The sequence below is a fragment of the Schistocerca americana genome, chromosome 7 (assembly GCF_021461395.2).
Source record: "Schistocerca americana isolate TAMUIC-IGC-003095 chromosome 7, iqSchAmer2.1, whole genome shotgun sequence".
In the NCBI taxonomy this organism is placed as follows: domain Eukaryota; kingdom Metazoa; phylum Arthropoda; class Insecta; order Orthoptera; family Acrididae; genus Schistocerca; species Schistocerca americana.
In genome coordinates, this window is record NC_060125.1 from 516,888,503 (window position 1) to 516,908,036 (window position 19,534).

A 19,534-nucleotide genomic window follows, 5' to 3' on the forward strand; every position below is an offset into this window, starting at 1 on the left:
AATATTTTATTGGCTGATCTCTCTAAGACTACACCTGATTTGCTATTTATTGCAATGTTTGTATCATTGGCAAACAAAACAAACTTGGCATCTGGTAATGTTACTGATGAAAGGTCATTGACATACACAAGAAAAAGTAAGGGCCCAAAATGGAACCTTGTGGGACCCCACATGTAATTAAGTTCCCAGTTGGATGATGCCTGATAGCTTGATACATGTCTCTTTCCTAATAACACCCTTTGTTTCCTGCCAAGAGATATAAGATTTGAACCAATTTGCAGCATTTCCTGTTACACTATAATATTCTAGTTTACTTAAAAGGATATTGTGATTTACACAGTCAAATGCCTTTGAAAGATCACAAAATATACCAGTTGCCTGCAATTTTTTGTCTAATGAATTAAGCACATTTTCACTGTAAGTGTAGATAGCCTTCTCAATATCAGAACCTTTTAGAAATCCAAACTGTGACTTTGACAGTATGTTATTTGAGATAAGATGGTTATAAAGACGACTACATTACTTTTTCGAAAATTTTTGAGAATACTGGCAACAGTGAAATTGGACGGAAATTTGATGCTATTTCTTTATCTACCTTCTTAAACAGTGGCTTAACTTCAGCATATTTCAGCCATTCAGGAAATATTCCACTGATAAACGACTGGTTACACAGATAGCTTAATATGTTACTTAGCTCAGAATCACATTATTTAATTAACTTTGTTGATATTTCATCATACCCACTAGATGTTTTTGATTTTAAAGATTTTATGATGGACATTATTTCTGTTGGGGTAGTGAGGGTCACATTCATATTATGGAAGTTACTTGAAATGTCTGGTCTAAGGTATTCCATAGCAGCATCTACCAAACCTGACAACCCCATCTTTTCAGTAACAGTTATAAAATGTTTGTTAAAAAGTTCTGCAACACTATACACATCTGTCACCAATGTATCATTTACTCTTAATGCTATTTGTTCCTCTTCATGTCTGGTTCTACCAGTCTCCTCCTTCACTATATCCCATATTGTCTTTATTTTGTTATCTGATATGACAATCTTTTCCTTGTAATATATTTGCTTTGACATCCGTTTTACAGTCTTTAATATTTTGCAGTATTTCTTATAATGTGCTATAGCATCAACATTGGAAATGTTTCGGATTGACAGATACAGTTTTCTTTTTGTTTTACAAGATACCCCTATTCCTCGAGTAATCCACGGCTTCTTTGTAGACTTTGCTCTAACCTTGGTAAGTTTTGGGGGAAAGCAGTGTTCGAATAAGGTAAGCACTTTATTAGCAAAAATGTTATATTCTTCATTCATGCCATGAGCACTGTAAACATCAGTCCAGTGAATGTCTCTGAGGAGTGTCCTAAAATAATCAATTTTTGGCTTACTGATTACCCTCTTGAGCTTAGATTTAACAGATTTTATATCCTGTTCAGTATTAACATTTAACAGAAGGAACTGTATGTCATGGTCTGAGAGGCCATTGACTATTGGTTTTGTAATATAATTTTGTTCATTGGACTTTTCTATAAAGATATTATCAATGGCTGTTTGTGAGCAAGTGGCTATCCTAGTGGGGAACTTTACAGTGGGAATTAAGTTGAATGATAGTGTTACTAACTCAAATAAGTTCTTATTGGGAGAGTCTTTAAGGAAATCTACATTGAAATCACCAGCAACCACTATTTCTTTGTTTTTGGTTGTTAAATGGGCCAGTACAGCTTCAAGGTGGTTTACAAACAGATTAAAGTTACCTGCAGGTGCTCGATCTACACTTAATATTATGAAGGATTTTTTGTGAAATTCTAATTCTGTTGCACATGCTTCCATATGCTGTTCTAGGCAAAATTTATGAATGTCTATGTTCTTAAATTTATGACAGTTCCTGATGAATGTGGCAACTCCTCCTTTCTCCATTCCTGATCTACAAAAGTGAGATGCTAACCTAAACCCTGTAACACTTAAAAGTTCTATACCAGTGGTCACATGATGTTAAGAGAGGCAGATCATGTCAGCTGGGTTTGAAGACTCTAATTCATCTATGCAGATAGTTAATTCATTAATTTTATTTCACAGTCCTCGAATATTTTGATGCAATAAAGATAGCTGACATTTCACACTGACTGAGTTAAAATTGGGTGGAGTTAAAGGGACTAGTGCAGCAGGGGATACAACCCGTCGGCTTTGGACAATGACGTCACAAGTGGCCAATCGAGAAGCGATTCTTCTTAGTGTTGTAGCTCCCTTCAGTGGCTGATAAGTGTTTTTTGACTTTTTAAAAAAAAATCTCACGAGATAGAATAAACAGATCCACTTTATTAAGCAATCAGTAAAAAAACTAAACTGAAACATAACAGCAAAAGCGAAAATGGTAAACTGCTCTCTGGCGGCTTGTGACGTCCTTGTCCAAAGCCGACGGGTTGTATCCCCTGCTGCACTAGACCCGAGTTAAAATATCTGCTGACAGTTGAAAATTCTTAACCAATGGCTGTTTATGCTGATGTAATAAGCTGGAATTATGTTTTTTTGATTTCTTTCTCAAACTGAAGGTTTGTCTCAGTTCTAACCTCTCTTAAAATTTGCTTTCTTTCTGTCCTCCCTACCCTAAAAAAGGGTCTTTTCTGAATCCTATAACCACTGGTATTTTACCACTCATGACAGTGCCTCCCCCCTTTAACTTCCCTGCTATTTCCCCAGCCAATTTACCCTTCCCCTTCCTGTTGAGGTGAAGGCCATGCCTAGTATAATCCCACCTACTGATAGAATCAACATGAACCACACCAATGTGTGACCCCGCACCCGACAGGAGCAGCCGTTCCAGCTCCAAATTAACTCTCTTGACACAAGAGTTCAAATGAGGTCGGTCATGGCGCCCAAGAACAGAGACAAACTCAACACTAGTATGCTTCGATGCTGATGCAATCTTCGCCAGGTCACACACTATACTGTACCCAGGATCCCTGTCACTGTTACCTGCCCCACCCACTATAACCACGGTGTCTTCCTTAGTGAAATCTTTGCAAAGTGATCCTAAATCCTCTGTCACCTGCTCCAGACCAGCACTAGGTTCAAAAAAATTGGTGACCTGGTATTCTGATCCTAGTTCATCCTGCAAAAGTTGGCCAACACCTCTTCCATGGGAACTACCTAACAACAACACTTTCTTTCTCTTTACTGATTTCCCTACATTCTTACTTTTCAATTTGCTGCTGAAAGTTTGTTGTGCCCTGTCTACATCTGCAACTGCTTGAGGCTCACCAGCTTCTAACTGAAGCAACAGGTCAAATCTATTTTCCACATTCACCATAAAGCTGTCAGACAAAGTTCTAGGCCTGTTCCTCCTGTTGCCTGTTGCCACTTCCCACCTCTCTTTACCCTTCTCCCTCCTTAACCTGTCAAGATCTCCCCTGGCCTTGTCTAACTCAGCCTGAAGGGCGGCAATTTTCCCCTCCTGTTCTAGTATCTTCCTATCTCTACTACAAATCCTACAAAACCACTGATGAGTCTCATTTACTTCCCCTATTCCCACACCACTACAGTCACCCACATGGAAAAAACTACAGCACCCATCACACCAAAGCCCCGACCTAACAATTCTACAGCAAGTCAAGCACTTTTCACTCATGAGAAACGTATTGGTTTATTAAGAATTAAGTCAGTTAAATTACAGATAAACACGAAAATATGGTTACACAAATTTGGCCTATACGCAACTGTGTGTAAACAAAAACAAAAGTGCAAAGTTTCTGAAAACAACAACTTAAATTTTACACTACTTTCCGGAATTGCTAGTTAAATAATGAAGAGGTAGCTAAGTTAAATTGCTGGAGAGAGCAAGGAACAACTAAACGAAATTCTATAGATTTGCTGCAACACCAACTACTACAGGAATTTTTCCATGAGTGATACCACTACCACCACCCACTACACTGTCACCTATAAGCTTAGCTAGTCTCCCCTTCCCCTTCTTTACAGCATTTATTGGTAACCTGCCATGTTTATCCAAAAAGTTCCTGATGATTACAAATACCTTTCTACAGATAGACTTACGATGTATCAAGACAATGAAAAATTTAGAAAGTCTTCTTTGCCTCAGCATATGACATGTGCTTAGTCACGTTAATGCCTTCAACTATCTTCTCTTCCAGAGATATAGGACATTCCGTTTTAGACTGGACGTTTATTTACTTCAAAATTGACCCTAAATATATTATAAGCAGAGCTATAAAATCTTTGATATCAGACTTTTCATACAGATCAGCTTTGTTTAATAACACTCCTTGGAAGCAACAAATATTCTGGCAGGTGGAGCATCAACCAGTATCAGTTTCAAATTCCTTTACGCATGATTGACAGGATAGTGAAACAAGTCGTTCCTGTCATTTTGAATGTTCTTAAAGGTAATTAGATTGTAAAAGTTCCTATAAACAACACAGAAACACACAACTGCAATGCACTGAAACATGGCGAATTAGTTGTATAATTTTCACCTGTTGCATTCTACTTTTTCAACCCATCACTTCCCCGTTAATAGCTAAAAAATCAGAAAAATCATCAACTGTAATATTACAGTAACATATGCTTACTACTTTAAACAAAATGCTATTATTACATGATTTATAAATTTTCAGTTTTTGAATTTCCTCTGCAGATCATGACTCGGTCCAATTACGTTCAAAACATTAGTTTCTTTGTTTTGCCATGGCAAAATCTGTTTGGGTGATCAGCTACGCAATGGTGTGAAACTGTCTCGGGTGATCACCAAAGAAGATTTTATCACTAGAATAGGGCAACAAAGCCTGCAATCACATAACAGGGATAACTGATATTTTCCTACATTCCTTGTGCTTCATATAATTTTATTGCCTGATTTAGCTTTCCAAAACTTTGGTTTTCAGAGTCGTTTCTACATTAATGAGAAAAAGTTCGTAAACAAAAACATAATTGTGCATTGTGTGGCACACATTTCCCATGTTTTTATTATTTAATTGCTGGAGTTACCTAGCTCACATCACAAAAAAATACAATAGTAAACATGCCATGACCATTTCATTGTAGAAAAATTTTAGGTAGTCAGTATGTATCAATCCGGTTATCTGTGGAATGTTAACAATACAATCTAGCACACAACACAAGTATTGAATTATACGACTAATGAATCGTATAAGTTAGAAAATAGTAAAAATGTGTGAAAGATAAATTAAAAACATATTTACGGTGGAATGTCGTTGAACAATGGTTCGATAACACAAGTAGCAGGTCATGTAACAGACTTGTCGTTCTAGCTTTGGTGGAAAACGCTTCGGACCTCACGAAACTAACCGTATTGAGCTATGGTATTAACAGCACTTCAAGCATTTATTCAGTTCAATTATACTCCCTGAGATAAAGCTTTCTTGTGATCTGCTTAATGGACACAGAAACAAACATACAAAAACAATTTGTGTAAACAAATGCTTTTTCAAATAAAAAAGTGATACTTTCACACGCGGAAACGTGAAATGAAACTCATGTACAAAAACACAAACACACAATTGTGACAGGATATGAGGCTCAATTTCAACCCATGTATTAATATCGATGTAAGAAAGAAATAGATCCAGATTACAACAAATAACGTAATAATACTGAAATCCTGTACTTATGTTACATGATAGATGTGATAAAATTATCTAGTCCTAGTGACAGATCACGATTTTTCCCCATGTCTAAATAACACGCAAATGTGTTGTCAAACTTACCGGTAGCAATGGAGTTATTTCCACACTGCATTTATGACAAAAAAATCTAGAAAGTGGAGGCGCCTCCACTACTGCTTCAGCCATGGTTGTATTTTATATTCAGACTTAAATTCTCACCACCTAAAACGATGTTCCACGATATAGGTTCTATATTACTCTCCAGCAGGCCTTCCAACCGTAAACCACTGGTGTAAGGCGTTAACGCAACCCATTACTATAATATCCAAAGATTTTTACATGTTGTTAAACTTCACAGTATATTATTGTTTGTATTATTTATCTGTATAACTCAGCCACGTGGAAATTTACAACATTCTTCGACAAAATAAACCCAAAGATGTAAGAAACAGTTAATGTTTCTGCATGTTTTCAGAAAACAAAAGTGAATCAGGGAACTACAACATGATGTCTACGTCAATCACATATTGACATCATTTACTCATGTGCTGCATATCTTTCATTAACATTCTAGTGTTTAGATACAATGGACTGTGCTGTGTGCTCGATGACATTTGCCACTGAGAACATCTTTGTGAAAATGATGTCTCTGTAGCGTTTTTCTTAGTTTACCATAACTGTGAGTTGTACAGCATGATAAACAAAAGTGCGATGGAAACTGAGTCGTCTGTAAAGTATGTTTGTTGACGTACTGCGTACCTGTGGATACGTGTAAAGAAGTTCGTCATGTTTTTCACAGTTTTCGTAAGCTAAAAGCGGCATCAACATGTATAGGAAAACGTGTAGTGTTGCAACGTTTATGAACAATGGAAGACAATCTGAACGAAGACACCTGTAAACACACCATAAAACCAAGATACATCCCTCCACAGAATATTGTCCACCGATTAAGGAAGAGAGAAACATTTGGAGCCGTTCATCCGGGTACACATTTCCACGTTGCTAGGGAATTTCATCAAAACGTTTTCCCCAATTTCACAATAATAAATGTCGAGAAACCACCTTGTTTTCTCCGAAAATTCAGTCCAGATGGCCAGTACTTCATTGCTTTTTCATCCGATCAGACATCGCTGGAAATCTATGAATATCAGGGATGTTCAGCAGCTGCCGACCTCGTTCAGAACTGTAAGGGCGAATATATTGGACACACCAGCGACCGAGAGAGTGAGTACATACGAAGTTCAGTCTTCAGTCGTTTCTTTAAGATCAAATATACCGTCAATGTTGCGCAGAGTGGAGAGCAACTTAATAGAGAGTGCAGCCTGTTTACCGACGATGGTCGGTATGTTATTGTTGGTTCGGCAGCTTTTATTCCAGACGATTTGCGCCCTCATTTTTATGAAATTTACACAAATAACGAATCGGTGACACCAAACCCTCGCTCACCATTGGAGGATTACTCTCTTCATCTAGTTGACATTCAAGCTGGCCGTCTTTGTGATACCAAAATGTTTAAAGTTGATAAAATATTCTTATCTCACAATCAGGGTTTGTACTTGTACAAAGATACATTAGCCGTACTCTCAGTACAGCATCAGACAATACATATTTTTCAGTTGTGTGACGGCATGTTTATAAGTGTGCGAACTATAGGCCGTTTCTGTTATGAGGATGATGACTTCATTCTGTCACCAGTATCGAACCCAGGACAGAATTCTATTAATTACCGAGCCTTTAGAGAAAAAAGTATAAACTGTATGAAACACAGACTGTTGGTTTTCTTGTTCAAGAGAGCGAAGCATATTTCGGATACAACCAATGACCCGTATGAACTACGGAAATTTTATCAGTACTTTGATCAGGTAAGTTTCACTCTACAATTGAAATGCTATGTAACATCACATTACTGTAGTTTACTTAAAGCCGATTTCTACTAAACCATTCCTTCTCTGATTTAGTTTAGGGCACTCCGAATGTGGAGGATGCAGCTTCTGGATGAGAATCATCTGCTTGTCAAGTATGCAAGTGAAGATATTGTTACATTAAAAGCAACAGAGGCCAATGCTCAGTCATCCTTTTTTGTGGTGTACAATATTGTTACCACTGAAGTTATAGCTGTGTATGAGAATACATCTGAAGAACTCCTTGAGCTGTTTGAAAACTTTTGTGATTTATTTCGAAATGTAAAGTTACACTCGGAGTCACAATTTACATGCTCTCCATCCAACAACATATATGCAAGGTAATTTATTTCTTAACTTATAGTAATTGGTGAGATCAGTTCATAATAAGGAAAGGAAAGAGTTAAGCAAAACCCTTCTCACTGGGGTTGTAGGAGAAAAGGTGGGCATTAATTAAGATTTCCGGTCATGTAGCACACAGTTTTAAATGTGGATGTATTTGGGCCAATTCACTCTCTGATTGTGAATGTAAAAATTACTAGATTATAAATTATGGTTCTTTTTATATGTCTACAGAGCTTTCAAACAGGTTAAAGTGTTGGTATCTCTTCTGCTATGTGCTGCTGTTGGCAGCTCATTTCCATTTGTCATAGTTAATCAGTTGATAGTAGGACTATACAGTAGCCAGTGATAATCAGTGAATCTAATGACTTTTTTTGGCAGAAGATATGAATTGATTACTTTTGTTTTCGATACAGATAGTGCAAGATTGGCATTTATTGAAATGGCTATTGAACTGGCTATTACAGATCAGGCCTATGCAGTTGGTTATTGGTTTTTGTATTTGTCTTGTATGTTGCATAGATTATGACAAGATTTTTTGGGATATTGTTCTGTATTTCAATGTTATAATTTCGTAATGAGTTGTCAAAGTCAGCAAATGTCACTGGAGGAAAACTGGCTATGGTAATGGACTGATACATAGTGTAGACCAATGATTGTTTCTAAAACTTGGTGCATTTTTTTCGAAATGCCCTGATTTACGAGATTGTGGTTATGTAAGAACCTAAGACTTCATTTAAATGTTATGAAATATTATGTTTTATGTGACAACATTTTTGCATAATATGTGTATTGCATTATGCCATGACCTAATTTCATACACTCCTCAACATGACAATGTTTATTGAAGACTATTTTCTCATTGGTTCTATCATCTTTTCTAATCATCCGACTCACCATTGATTAGATTCACTCTCCCATCACTCACTACATAAACATTTACCAACTATGGCATACATTGTAAAAGCCACAGACACTGTAAGTGCAGTTCTACATCTGGCCTAGTTTTACTCTGCATGGATACCACATCTACAAAAATTCAATGCTGCATCCTCATCATCCATTCCATTAACAGCCCTAGTAGTCAGCTGCTGTCTGCTTTCATCACTTGTTTGGCCAATACACAGTTTGCTGTGGCAGTTGCATTTACCTAATGTCTTGAAGTTAGTTTTGTTTGTGGTCTACATCTACATCCATACTCCGCAAGCCACCTGACGGTGTGTGGCGGAGGGTACCTTGAGTACCTGTATTGGTTCTCCCTTCTATTCCAGTCTCGTATTATTTGTGGCCTTGAAATCAACCTACAATAAATGATACTTTAAGCTCTTTGGCTGTTGTTTCATTGTGGTTAAGATCTCGTGAACTGTGGCTAGCAGTTTTCCTCATAAATTTAATCTCCATGGCTTTTAAGTGTTTCCTTGAGCTTTATTGCAAATGTTCGCACTCAGCTACGATAACAGAACACTAGTCAAGCTAAGACTCTTCTGTGTAATCTATTCATCTTATTTGCTTGTGGACTTGCGTTGTTCTGGAAACCTTGTTGATAATTGCATGTTGTGTTGTAGTTTTGTATTTTGTGTGATAACATGTAAGTATCCAAAAAAGAATTGATTTGCTCTGTTATTGAAATATATAAATGTAAATTTTGCTTTTATCAATTTTTTCCTCCTTGAGGGTGACTTTGTTTACTGTTGCTAACAAAAACGTTTTTGCTGTGATATTTACAGTTATATTGATGTCAGTGTTAAACAGAAACCTTGCCATACTCAAACGGAAACTTCTGTTCCTAATTTCATAGAGCTCACATTTTCCCTGAATAATTTATATACTGATTGTATAACCTGATTAGGCATTTCATCGTCTAGCTAATTCATTATGTCAGATGTTTCCATATAACCATTGAATGCTGTGTGTGTTTCTGTATTAAATTCTCTATGTTGTTGAATCAAATATTTTAGATCAATATAGGCTTCAGAGTGAGACCTACCTTAGGAAAATAGTTTATTTTTCACTTACAGATATTCATAGTTAGTTTGAAGTTTAGTTTTGTTTGGGCAAAAGTTTTATATTGACTCCTTAACCTGTATACCTCAGTATAGTTTTCACAGTCTTTAAGATTTTGTTTTTTTAATTACTGGTATAATAATAACTTTTTGCCAAGGTGGTGGTGGTGGTTCTTCTTCTCCTGCCCATATTTATTAGCAGTCCAAGAAATTTTGAGTTTAGTCTGCAATCAACATAATTGCTGACGATTTGGGAATGCAGCTGGCCGCCCATTTACTGTGACACATGGTCTTTCATCTAGGCACCTACCAGACATCGAAACCGAGCGAGGTGGCGCAGTGGTTAGCACACTGGACTCGCATTCGAGAGGACGACGGTTCAATCCCGTCTCCGGCCATCCTGATTTAGGTTTTCCGTGATTTCCCTAAATCGTTTCAGGCAAATGCCAGGATGGTTCCTTTTAAAGGGCACGGCCGATTTCCTTCCCAATCCTTCCCTAACCCGAGCTTGCGCTCCGTCTCTAATGACCTCGTTGTCGACGGGACGTTAAACACTAACCACCACCACCACCAGACATCAAGTGAGCTGTCAAAGACTGACATTAACAACCCATGTCACACAATTTATTACCAATGGAAGAAATTGGTGATGTCTGTTGATATAAATTTGTTTTGGAGAAAAAATAGTTATTTATCCTCTTTAATGTGATTCCCCTTCACACATGTATTTGATGTTGTTTACAGCCATGACTGGTTTTGAGGAGCTCAAGGCTTCATCACCTGGCATATGTGGTGAAAATATTTATCAATGGTCATCATGTGAGCACAATAATGAAGCCCTGAGTGTGCCTGTAGCTATTAATAAACAACATTAAATACTGTTGTGTGAAGCTGCCATCTTAATAAGGAAAATAAATATTTCCACAACACGAGTAGCCGATGTCACACCTCTAGGGCTGTACTCCCATGTCATCATCAAGTACCCAATACACCAGGAACATTTCAAGATTTGCAAACAGTTTATTGAAATGTGTCCAATTTTAAGTCCCTCTTCCTCTGCTGCTTTATTATTGTTAACAGAACTTCAGTGTTGAGTTTAATTCTGCCTCATTTTTTTAACATGCTGTTGTTGTCGCCTTCAGTCAGAACACTAATTTGACATAGTTCTCCACACTATTGTATGTTGTGCAAGCATCTCCATCTCTGAATAACTAGTGTAACCTATCGTTTTGAACCTGCTCACTGTATTCACCTATTGGTCCCCCCCACACACTTGCCTCCAACCCTAAATCAGTGGTTCCTTGATGTCTCAGAATGTGTCCTATTAACCAGCCCCTTCTTTTAATCAAGTTGTGCCACAAATTGCTTTTGTCCCCAATTCTATTCAGTACCTACCAATTAGTTGGATTCTCTTCTTGCCAGAACTCTAATCTATGTTGAAGCAAATTATTCTTTGACTTTGTGACACTTGGCATATTGACCATAAAGTTCGGGAATAGTTTACCTTTGATTTTCTATTAATCACATGCTCATTGATATGACAGCCTATGTGCCTACTGTTTCACCTGAATGACACATTCAAACTGAAAAATTTAATGTTTCTCTGTAAGTCCATCTTTATATTAGATAGTTGCAGGACCTCAGCTGCTCAATAAAAAATGTCAAACCAAAAACATCTTTAACCATAGAATGGTGGCATTGGCTGCTCATGTTGTTTAAATATTCATTTTCTGTATTATGATGAGCCATCAGAAAAGGGAAACTAGAAGAAAAGAGAGAGAAAATTAATAATTTTGTTTGTAGTTTAGAAAGGGATCTAACGATTCCAAAAAACAACTATTCATTATTACAGCACTTCAGCCAAGATGTCAACTCACACAGCTGTATTTAATTTTGTCTTCAGAAGTGTCTGTAGTTGTGTACTTTTGAAATGCTTTTTGTTTTTCTTCTATGATTATGACAGTTTTATCTCTTCAAATTATTGGTCTTTTATGTTGTAATGGAGGTTTTAAAACACCTTGTTTTAGAATTTTACAGCTGTTTCAATAGTCATCATTTATGTGGCCTGCTGCTTCAGAATTCTGCTTTTCTCTCTCTCTCTCTCTCTCTCTCTCTCTCTCTCTCTCTCTCTCTGTCTACTGACTGGTTTGATGCGGCCCGCCACGAATTCCTTTCCTGTGCTAACCTCTTCATCTCAGAGTAGCACTTCCAACCTACGTCCTCAGTTATTTGCTTGACGTATTCCAATCTCTGTCTTCCTCTACAGTTTTTTGCCCTCTACAGCTCCCTCTAGTACCATGGAAGTCATTCCCTCATGTCTTAGCGGATGTCCTATCATCCTGTCCCTTCTCCTTATCAGTGTTTTCCACATACTCCTTTCCTCTCCGATTCTGCGTCTCTCTCTGTCTACTGACTGGTTTGATGCGGCCCGCCACGAATTCCTTTCCTGTGCTAACCTCTTCATCTCAGAGTAGCACTTCCAACCTACGTCCTCAGTTATTTGCTTGACGTATTCCAATCTCTGTCTTCCTCTACAGTTTTTTGCCCTCTACAGCTCCCTCTAGTACCATGGAAGTCATTCCCTCATGTCTTAGCGGATGTCCTATCATCCTGTCCCTTCTCCTCATCAGTGTTTTCCACATACTCCTTTCCTCTCCGATTCTGCGTAGAACCCCCTCATTCCTTACCTTATCAGTCCACTTAATTTTCAACATTTGTCTATAGCACCACATCTCAAATGCTTCGATTCTCTTCTGTTCCGGTTTTCCCACAGTCCATGTTTCACTACCATACAATGCTGTACTCCAGACGTACATCCTCAGAAATTTCTTCCTCAAATTAAGCCCGGTATTTGATATTAGTAGACTTCTCTTGGCCAGAAATGCCTTTTTTGCCATAGCGAGTCTGCTTTTGATGTCCTCCTTGCTCCGTCCGTCATTGCTTATTTTACTGCTTAGGTAGCAGAATTCCTTAACTTCATTGACTTCGTGACCATCAATCCTGATGTTAAGTTTCTCGCTGTTCTCATTTCTGCTACTTCTCATTACCTTCGTCTTTCTCCGATTTACTCTCAAACCATACTGTGTACTCATTAGACTGTTCATTCCGTTCAGCAGATCATTTAATTCTTCTTCACTTTCACTCAGGATAGCAATGTCATCAGCGAATCGTATCATTGATATCCTTTCACCTTGTATTTTAATTCCACTCCTGAACCTTTCTTTTATTCCCATCATTGCTTCCTCGATGTACAGATTGAAGAGTAGGGGCGAAAGGCTACAGCCTTGTCTTACACCCTTCTTAATACGAGCACTTCGTTCTTGATCGTCCACTCTGATTATTCCCTCTTGGTTGTTGTACATATTGTATATGACCCGTCTCTCCCTATAGCTTACCCCTACTTTTTTCACAATCTCGAACAGCTTGCACCATTTTATATTGTCGAATGCTTTTTCCAGGTCAACAAATCCTATGAAAGTGTCTTGATTTTTCTTCAGCCTTGCTTCCATTATTAGCCGTAACGTCAGAATTGCCTCTCTCGTCCCTTTACTTTTCCTAAAGCCAAACTGATCGTCACCTAGCCCATTCTCAATTTTCTTTTCCATTCTTCTGTATATTATTCTTGTAAGCAGCTTCGATGCATGAGCTGTTAAGCTGATTGTGCGATAATTCTCGCACTTGTCAGCTCTTGCCGTCTTCGGAATTGTGTGGATGATGCTTTTTCGAAAGTCAGATGGTATATCGCCAGACTCATATATTCTACACACCAACGTGAATAGTCATTTTGTTGCCACTTCCCCCAATGATTTTAGAAATTCTGATGGAATGTTATCTATCCCTTCTGCCTTATTTGACCGTAAGTCCTCCAAAGCTCTTTTAAATTCCGATTCTAATACTGGATCCCCTATCTCTTCTAAATCGACTCCTGTTTCTTCTTCTATCACATCAGACAAATCTTCACCCTCATAGAGGCTTTCAATGTATTCTTTCCACCTATCTGCTCTCTCCTCTGCATTTAACAGTGGAATTCCTGTTGCACTCTTAATGTTACCACCGTTGCTTTTAATGTCACCAAAGGTTGTTTTGACTTTCCTGTATGCTGATGAGTCTGTCCTTCCGACAATCATATCTTTTTCGATGTCTTCACATATTTCCTGCAGCCATTTCGTCTTAGCTTCCCTGCACTTCCTATTTATTTCATTCCTCAGTGACTTTTATTTCTGTATTCCTGATTTTCCCGGAACGTGTTTGTACTTCCTCCTTTCATCAATCAACTGAAGTATTTCTTCTGTTACCCATGGTTTCTTCGCAGCTACCTTCTTTGTACATATGTTTTCCTTCCCAACTTCTGTGATGGCCCTTTTTAGAGATGTCCATTCCTCTTCAACTGTACTGCCTACTGCGCTATTCCTTATTGCTGTATCTATAGTGTTAGAGAACTTCAAACGTATCTCGTCATTCCTTAGTACTTCCGTTTCCCACTTCTTTGCGTATTGATTCTTCGTGACTAATGTCTTGAACTTCAGCCTACTCTTCATCACTACTATATTGTGATCTGAGTCTATATCTGCTCCTGGGTACGCCTTACAATCCAGTATCTGATTTTGGAATCTCTGTCTGACCATGATGTAATCTAATTGAAATCTTCCCGTATCTCCCGGCCTTTTCCAAGTATACCTCCTCCTCTTGTGATTCTTGAACAGGATATTCGCTATTACTAGCTGAAACTTGTTACAGAACTCAATTAGTCTTTCTCCTCTTTCATTCCTTGTCCCAAGCCCATATTCTCCTGTAACCTTTTCTTCTACTCCTTCCCCTACAACTGCATTCCAGTCGCCCATGACTATTAGATTTTCGTCCCCCTTTACATACTGCATTACCCCTTCAATATCCTCATACACTTTCTCTATCTGTTCATCTTCAGCTTGCGACGTCGGCATGTATACCTGAACTATCGTTGTCGGTGTTGGCCTGCTGTCGATTCTGATTAGAACAACCCAGTCACTGAACTGTTCACAGTAACACACCCTCTGCCCTACCTTCCTATTCATAATGAATCCTACACCTGTTATACCATTTTCTGCTGCTGTTGATATTACCCGATACTCATCTGACCAGAAATCCTTGGCTTCCTTCCACTTCACTTCACTGACCCCTACTATATATAGATTGAGCCTTTGCATTTCCCTTTTCAGATTTTCTAGTTTCCCTACCACGTTCAAGCTTCTGACATTCCACGCCCCGACTCGTAGAACGTTATCCTTTTCTCATGGTAACCTCCCCCTTGGCAGTCCCCTCCCGGAGATCCGAATGGGGGACTATTCCGGAATCTTTTGCCAATGGAGAGATCATCATGACACTTCTTCAATTACAGGCCACATGTCCTGTGGATACACATTACGTGTCTTTAATGCAGTGGTTTCCATTGCCTTCTGCATCCTCATGTCGTTGATCATTGCTGATTCTTCCGCCTTTAGGGGCAATTTCCCACCCCTAGGACAAGAGAGTGCCCTGAACCTCTATCCGCTCCTCCGCCCTCTTTGACAAGGCCGTTAGCAGAATGAGGCTGACTTCTTATGACGGAAGTCTTCGGCCGCCAATGCTGATTATTTATCAAAATTTAGGAAGTGGCGGGGATCGAACCCGGGACCGAAGACGTTTTGATTATGAATCAAAGACGCTACCCCTAGACCACGGGGACAAATTTTATCTCCCTTTGTGTACAGCCATCTAATGTTGTTTTGATTTATGTCTTACAATTTAAAACCTGTTTCCTAAATCTCTGACTTACCATTATGTAATCTATCTGAAACCTGTCAGTATCTCCAGGCTTCTTCCATGTATACAACCTTCTTTCATGATTCTTGAACCAAGTGTTAGCTATGATTAAGTTGTGCTCTGTGCAAAATTCTATCAGGCGGCTTCCTCTTTCATTTCTCTCCCCCAATCCGTATTCACCTACTACGTTTCCTTCTCTCCCTTTTCCTACTACCGAATTCCAGCCACCCATGACTATTAAATTTTCGTCTCCCTTCACTATCTGAATAATTTCTTTTATTTCATCATACAGTTCTTCAATTAGTTCGTCATCTGCAGAGCTAGTTGGCATATAAACTTGTACTACTGTAGTAGGCGTGGGCTTCGTGTCTACCTTGGCCACAATAATGCGTTCACTATGTTGTTTGTAGTAGCTTACCCGCACTCCTATTTTTTTATTCATTATTAAACCGACTCCTGCATTAACCCTATTTGATTTTGTATTTATAACCCTGTATTCACCTGACCAGAAGTCTTGTTCCTGCTGCCACCGAACTTCACTAATTCCCACTATATCTAACTTTAACCTATCCATTTCCCTTTTTAAATTTTCTAACCTACCTGCCCAAATAAGGGATCTGACATTCCATGCTCCGATCCGTAGAACGCCAGTTTTCTTTCTCCTGATAACGACGTCCTCTTGATTAGTCCCCGCCTGGAGATCCGAATGGGGGACTATTTTACTTCCGGAATATTTTACCCTAGAGGACGCCATCATCATTTAATCACACAGTAAAGCTGCATGCCCTCGGGAAAAATTACGGCCGTAGTTTCCCCTTGCTTTCAGCCGTTCGCAGTACCAGCACAGCAAGGCCATTTTGGTTAATGTTACAAGGCCAGATCAGTCAATCATCCAGACTGTTGCCCCTGCAACTACTGAAAAGGCTCCTGCCCCTCTTCAGGAACCACACGTTTGTCTGGCCTCTCAACAGATACCCCTCCGTTGTGGTTGCACCTACGGTACGGCTATCTGCATCGCTGAGGCACGCAAGCCTCCCCACCAACGGCAAGGTCCATGGTTCTTGGGGAGGGGGGGTTCTTCAAGGTATCATGAGATATTCGAAGTTTTTATAGGTAAACCTCCATGGATTACCGAAGTTAGATTTTTGAAATGCAAGACGTGAGACTAGATCCTGTGGATGAAAGGCTTGAGGGGAGATGATAACCCCTTTTTGTCTTGACTGTGATAGGACTGGACAAGAAAGACAAGTTTGTAGATTTATATTTTCTGACTGAATTCTGGGTTAAAGAAATGTTATGGAGAGTCCTGCTGCTTGCATAGTGGTGTAGATTCGGCACAGGAGGTGTTACATACTTCATTATGTATCCTTCAACATAAATACAAGATATTTAACAGTTACCAAAATGGCCCTATGACACAAAAGCACCAAGAACAACAACAGAGGGTGGAAAAACAGAAGAAGACAATAATAAGACTGCTTTTATACTCTTTGCTGGCAATGTATCATCAAAAATTGGAAGACTACAGCAAACATAACAACAGTGTACTTAAGAACCCCTCCAAATGCCATTTTCTTTGGCTGCTTTTATCTCATCAGTTATCCGATTTTATAATGAAAAATGGATTTGAACATCTTGACAGCCAAGACGTCACTGCTGGCTACAGAAGAGCATCACAGCTGACGCTGTGACCTGGCCAGGCAGTGGAACATCCATCACTTTGCATGTGGTAGTCATCGTGTCAATGCTGGGCATCATCAGGAGTAATTTTTTAAAAATGTTCTATGGATACTTACATAAAAAGTCAAAATATCATAGGATTTCTAAATATTTACAGGAAATTATTAAACTTCCATTTTATTACCATTGTTTAACTGTATATACTTAACAAATTCTGCATATGTTATTACCCTAGACGTTGTCCTTCACCAAATAATAGTCCCCCCCATGAACCATGGACCTTGCCATTGGTGGGGAGGCTTGTGTGCCTCAGCGATACAGATAGCCATACAGTAGGTACAACCACAACGGAGGGGTATCTGTTGAGAGGCCAGACAAACGTGTGGTTCCTGAAGAAGGGCAGGAGCCTTTTCAGTAGTTGCAGGGGCAACAGTCTGGATGATTGACTGATCTGGCCTTGTAACATTAACCAAAATGGCCTTGCTGTGCTGGTACTGCGAACGGCTGAAAGCAAGGGGAAACTACGGCCGTAATTTTTCCCGAGGGCATGAATTTTTGGATACAAATATGACGTGACTTACCAAACGAAAGCACTGGCAGGTTGATAGACACACACACAAAATTCAAGCTTTCGCAACCAACAGTTGCTTCATCAGGAAAGAGGGAAGGAGAGTGAAAGATGAAAGGATGTGGGTTTCAAGGGAGAGGGTAAGGAGTCATTCCAATCCCGGGAGTGGAAAGACTTACCTTAGGGGGAAAAAAGGACAGGTATACACTCGCACACACATACATATCCATCCGCACATACACAGAAACAAGCAGACATTTGTAAAGGCAAAGAGTTAGGGCAGAGATGTCAGTCGAGGTGGAAGTACAGAGGCAAAGACGTTGTTGAATGACAGGTGAGGTATGAGTGGCGGCAACTTGAAATTAGCGGAGGTTGAGGCCTGGTGGGTAACGGGAAGAGAGGATATATTGAAGGGAAAGTTCCCATCTCCGGAGTTCTGATAGGTTGGTGTTAGTGGGAAGTATCCAGGTAACCCGGATGGTGTAACACTGTGCCAAGTTGTGCTGGCCGTGCACCAAGGCATGCTTAGCCACAGGGTGGTCCTCATTACCAAGAAACACTGTCTGCCTGTGTCCATTCATGCGAATGGACAGTTTGTTGCTGGTCATTCCCACATAGAAAGCTTCACAGTGTAGGCAGGTCAGTTGGTAAATCACACGGGTGCTTTCACACGTGGCTCTGCCTTTGATCGTGTACACCTTCCGGGTTACAGGACTGGAGTAGGTGGTGGTGGGAGGGTGCATTGGACAGGTTTTACACTGGGGCGGTTACAAGGGTGGGAGCCAGAGGGTAAGGAAGGTGGTTTGGGGATTTCATAGGGATGAAGTAAGAGGTTACGAAGGTTAGGTGGACGGCGGAAAGACACTCTTGGTGGAGTGGGGAGGATTTCATGAAGGATGGATCTCATTTCAGGGCAGGATTTGAGGAAGTTGTATCCCTGCTGGAGAGCCACATTCAGAGTCTGATCCAGTCCCGGAAAGTATCCTGTCACAAGTGGGGCACTTTTGTGGTTCTTCTGTGGGAGGTTCTGGGTTTGAGGGGATGAGGAAGTGGCTCTGGTTATTTGCTTCTGTACCAGGTCGGGAGGGTAGTTGCGGGATGTGAAAGCTATTTTCAGGTTGTTGGTGTAATGGTTCAGGGATTCCAGACTGGAGCAGATTCGTTTGCCACGAAGACCTAGGCTGTAGGGAAGGGGCCGTTTGATGTGGAATCGGTGGCAGCTGTCATAATGGAAGGGACCGTTTGATGTGGAATGGGTGGCAGCTGTCATAATGGAGGTTCTGTTGCTTGTTGGTGGGTTTGATGTGGACGGACGTGTGAAGCTGGCCATTGGACAGATGGAGGTCAACGTCAAGGAAAGTGGCATGGGATTTGGAGTAGGACCAGGTGAATCTGATGGAACCAAAGGAGTTGAGGTGGGACAGGAAATTCTGGAGTTCTTCTTCACTGTGAGTCCAGATCATGAAAATGTCATCAATAAATCTGTACCAAACTTTGGGTTGGAAGGCCTGGGTAACCAAGAAGGCTTCCTCTAAGCGACCCATGAATAGGTTGGCGTACGAGGGGGCCATCCTGGTACCCATGGCTGTTCCCTTTAATTGTTGGTATGT

General features: G+C 39.8%; 2 protein-coding genes across 2 annotated transcripts in view; one reads left to right on the plus strand and one right to left on the minus strand.

Moving 5' to 3' along the window:
* LOC124623189 (E3 ubiquitin-protein ligase Iruka-like) overlaps nucleotides 1-6,064 on the minus strand; it is a 150,256-nt gene extending 144,192 nt beyond the window's left edge. Inside the window, exon 1 of the mRNA XM_047148995.1 lies at nucleotides 5,755-6,064. Coding sequence (XP_047004951.1) covers nucleotides 5,755-5,838 — 84 coding nt within the window. The 5' untranslated portion in view covers nucleotides 5,839-6,064. The remainder of the gene's footprint in view (nucleotides 1-5,754) is intronic.
* Nucleotides 6,065-6,146: 82 nt separating this feature from the next.
* The window catches only part of LOC124623188 (DET1 homolog), a 62,009-nt gene continuing 48,621 nt past the window's right edge, over nucleotides 6,147-19,534 (plus strand). The window contains exons 1-2 of the mRNA XM_047148994.1: nucleotides 6,147-7,514; nucleotides 7,611-7,894. Of these exons, the coding sequence (XP_047004950.1) occupies nucleotides 6,519-7,514; nucleotides 7,611-7,894 (1,280 nt within the window). The 5' untranslated portion in view covers nucleotides 6,147-6,518. The remainder of the gene's footprint in view (nucleotides 7,515-7,610; nucleotides 7,895-19,534) is intronic.